The sequence below is a fragment of the Bison bison genome, unplaced genomic scaffold, assembly GCF_000754665.1.
Source record: "Bison bison bison isolate TAMUID 2011002044 unplaced genomic scaffold, Bison_UMD1.0 scf7180017864313, whole genome shotgun sequence".
NCBI classification, from domain to species: Eukaryota; Metazoa; Chordata; class Mammalia; order Artiodactyla; family Bovidae; genus Bison; species Bison bison.
Genome location: NW_011494885.1, coordinates 2,377,824 through 2,381,737, shown reverse-complemented (window position 1 = coordinate 2,381,737; position 3,914 = coordinate 2,377,824). Strand labels below are relative to the sequence as shown.

The window sequence follows — 3,914 nt, the reverse complement described above, 5'->3', positions numbered from 1 at the left end:
TCTCCCCCATCCTCCGTTTTTAGTTTCCTCTTTTGCAAAACGCAATGCCAACAGGCCCCTGAGATTCCCTTTCTTATGAGTTCCGAGTCCTGACAGCTCTCTCCCTCAGACCTAACCCCCACCTTCCAATGCAGGTCCAGGCACCCGACCAGAGTGGCGCTGGGTGGGGGGCAGGGCAGGCGAGGCCAGGCAAGCGATTGGGCCGCAAGGGGTGGGGGAGGGAGGGGAGGGACCGATGGCTGCACTGCGGAGCCCAGCGGACGGGCGGGGCATCCTGTGGAAGGGGGATAGCAGGTGCTACTTCCAAGCCCCGTTCCTGTTAAGGCTACCACCTTGACTTCCACCGAACTGGGAGCCAGGGCCTCCTTGGTTCTTGCCAGCAATGAGTCTGGGTATGAGTGGTCTGGGACGAAAGGGGGAGGGGGGACCACTTTGGTACTCTGCCCCTCCCACTTTGGGAAAATGAGGACCGCGGGAGATGCAGGAGGAATTATTTGGCTGCATCTAGAGAGGAGAGGGAGAGCCGAGTCAGGGGCATGGGAGTAAAGAAGCTACATTTTAAAAGAGGATCAGAGGAGAGACGCTTGGGTCGGGGAAGTTAGTTTGGGTGTCAGATCCCTTGCGCGAATCTCGGGTCTTCGAGGAGCTGCCTGCAACTCCCAAACTTGCCGCCAGGGGCCGCAGAAAGCCTGTCCTTGCAGCAGGCTCTGGGGTCGAACCCCTCGGTGACGAGAGAAAGCGGAGAGGGACCAGGCACAGACCTTTTTGGCTTGGAAAGTCTTAGAAACAGACAGGGAATGTTAGTACCCGCGATAAAAAATCTCGGTATTCGTCAGAGGATATTGGGGATCAATTCTAGAATGTTGGTGTCGTTCGGAAAAAGTTGATGTCATCCTTAAGATGTTGATATCACTTATAGGTATTTAGCATCTTAGTCATAGAATCTTAAAACCAGAGTCGAGAGGCTCTTGATTTGTAGACTCTTTCTTAGAAGGTTAGCGAGGAAGGGACTTCCCTAAGGTCACGCCTCCAGGGCGCTGAGGCAGAGAGGAGTGTGCGGGCAAGGGTTGAGAGCCGTGGGGATTTCCTTCCCCTCTTCTTGGCCCACATCCAGGCGTTCCAGCCCCAGGTCGCGGGAGATGAAGGGGCGTGGCTGGCCCGGGACTTAGCCCCGGGCAGGTGGGAGGGACACTTCCCCTTGGGCGTTGGAGCTCCTGGGTGGCCCTCGCAGCCAGCGTTCTCTTGCCTTCCAGATGACAATTTGTCGGGCACGAGCGGGATGGAGGTGGACGACCGCGTGTCGGCGCTGGAGCAGCGGCTTCAGCTGCAAGAAGATGAGCTGGCGGTCTTAAAGGCGGCGCTGGCTGACGCGCTGCGTCGCCTGCGGGCATGCGAAGAGCAAGGCGCAGCGCTGCGCGCGCGGGGCACCCCAAAGGGCCGGGCTCCTCCTCGCCTAGGCACCACTGCCTCCGGTATCTTCACTAGACTAGAGGGGTGAGGTGGTAGGGGCTGGGGCCTGTACTTCAAACTCATCCTCTTCTGTCCTCTAACTCCATCTATCTAGTGTGTCAGCTCCTGAAAGGTCTTCCCACCAGGACGCCCCTCAATGGCTCGGGACCTCCGCGGCGCGTGGGCGGCTATGCCACGTCTCCATCCTCCCCCAAAAAGGAGGCGACCTCTGGGCGCAGGTGAGGCGCGGAAGTCGGGATCCCCAGCCTCTTCCAAGACCTCGGAGGCTGTTTATATGAAAAGGGATGGACTCGGTGTCTGAACATCAGCAGGGGAAGGTCCTGTAAAGTTCTCGCCCGCCTCCGGCACTCGCCTGCTGGCTTCGCAGGTTCTGACCCTAACTGTGTGCTCTCTATTAGCAGTGCCCGGCGCTACTTGTCACCAGAGCGCCTCGCCTCGGTGCGCCGCGAGGATCCCCGCAGCCGCACCACATCCTCTAGCAGCAACTGCAGCGCCAAAAAGGAAGGGTAAGTGTCCAAAGCGGGGTCGTACCGCAAAGGGTGGGACCAAAACCTCAGTTAGGCTTGGAAAACGATGGGGAGATTAGGGTGATGCCCCAGGCCACGAGGTAGTAACCTAAAGCATGATCATCTAGTTCAGAAAGCGGAAACGGTGCAGGAGGATCGGAGGGACCAATCTTGAGACAGAGTGGTAATAGTGAAAGGCACGAGAAGGCGGAGCCAACATTGAGGGGCGTGGTCAAAGCTTTAGAGGCTGGACTAGCGCGTAGGAGGCGTGGATGGTCAGAGTCTCTCGGAAGAGCCCGAGTAGAAGTTAGGGAGGATCCAGGATTGTGGGCGTGGCTATTAAGGTAAAGGCAGAGTCCGCCTTTAGTCTCGGGGAGGCAGCCAGGTCAGGGCTCTAAGAGGAGTTTCTGCAGGAAATGGGGTAGTCAGAGGAACCGGCGTGAAAGGAATTTGAGGGCTTGGCCAGAGGGTAAACTGGGCAGAATCAGAACCTGGGGTGAGGGCAACGGGCTGAGATCATGTGCAGTAGTGTCCGGTGCAAGAAACTGGGAGGAGGGGAGCCTGGGCGCTGCCAGGTGGAAATGGGCGCGGTTTGAATTTGAAGGTTAGGTGTGGTCATAGGAGGAGAAGGGGACGACAGATGAGATGGTTAGATGGCATCACTGACTCAATGAACATAAGTTTGAGCAAGCTCCGGGAATTGTGATGGACAGGGAAGCCTGGCGTGCTGCAGCCCACGGGTCGCAAAGAGTCGGAAACGACTGTGCGACTGAATTGAACTGTGGTCATAGGTGGACGTGGACAGACCCCAGTAGGTCTGCAGGGACTGAGGGTGAATGTTATCTTGGTCTGCTTGCTTGACCAGACGTGAAGACGATAGGAGTTTCCATGGGGAACTGTCGATTCAGGGATAGGTTCAGAAGGAGAGGTGAGACTATCAGAATGTTGGGCGAGGTCAAGTTCCCAGAGGCCGGGCCAGACTGAATGTCTGGGCGGTGAAAAAACCTGCGTGTGGAGTCCCATGCGGCGGGCGAGGTCAAGGCTGGGGGGTGGGGTGGACTAAGGCTGGACCGGAGTCAAAAACCCACACATTTCACCCCACTGAAATAATAGCAAACACGTACACAGAGCTATGTGCCAGGTACTACACAAGGCACTTTACATGAATTAACCAACTGAAGCTTCACAATCGCCTGAGAGGTTTATTATCCCCAAGTGAAAAGTGAAGAAACCGAGGCAGAGGTTTGGCAAATTGTTCACAACACTGGGAACTGGCAGAGCTTGGGTTGGAACTCAGGCAGACACGTCCTCTAGTCTGTGTTCTCAAAAAACACTCTCCCTCCCCCGACAAAAGAGCCTGGTGTCAGGACCTCACAGCCCCGGAACACGAACCTCCGGCTGCGGGGTCTTCCGTGGAGGGCGGGGCAGGGCGCGGCGGCGCGGGCGCCTCCCAGGGCCGGAAGCGGCGGAGCTGGGCCCGGCTCCACCCCCGGCCCCGAAGCGCCGCCAGCCGCCGCCATGAGTAGCTTTGGACCTGGGTGAGACCCTCTTGCACATACCCCCCTCCTTATTGCACTAGCAGGACCCAGGTCTCCCCTTTCTCCGGGGACCCAGACCCGCGGGCATCACCTCTTTCCGTCAGCAAAAAGGAGTGTAGAGACACGCCCCTTCCCTTAAACCCTCACCTCTTCCCTTTCAGTTAGAAGTTTGGGGCGCTGTGGGACTGGGGGTGGAGAGCGTTGGGAGAACTGTGCTGACTTAGGAGGGAGGGGTACCTTGTGACTCCCCGCTTCCAGGATCGCATCCCTGCCACTTCGTGCTGTGTGATCTTCGGCGATCACTGCCTCTCTGGGCCTGTGTCTTAGGCTCTGCAAGATCAACCGAGCAAAGCACACGGCCTGCAGAGAGGCAGCGCTCAGCTCCTTACTCGCCCCCAAC

At 57.9% G+C, this 3,914-nt stretch overlaps 1 protein-coding gene across 3 annotated transcripts in view; it reads left to right on the top strand.

The window, feature by feature from the left end:
- The first annotated feature begins 366 nt into the window (after positions 1-366).
- Positions 367-3,914, top strand: part of EML2 (echinoderm microtubule associated protein like 2) — a 23,051-nt gene continuing 19,503 nt past the window's right edge. The window contains exons 1-4 of one of the 3 annotated variants that reach the window (XM_010852609.1): positions 367-392; positions 1,254-1,472; positions 1,565-1,688; positions 1,869-1,976. In XM_010852609.1, coding sequence (XP_010850911.1) covers positions 383-392; positions 1,254-1,472; positions 1,565-1,688; positions 1,869-1,976 — 461 coding nt within the window. In that variant the 5' untranslated portion in view covers positions 367-382. Of the gene's footprint in view, positions 393-1,253; positions 1,473-1,564; positions 1,689-1,868; positions 1,977-3,458; positions 3,515-3,914 lie in introns of those variants that run through there. The other 2 variants (XM_010852608.1, XM_010852607.1) reach the window with 2 other exon arrangements.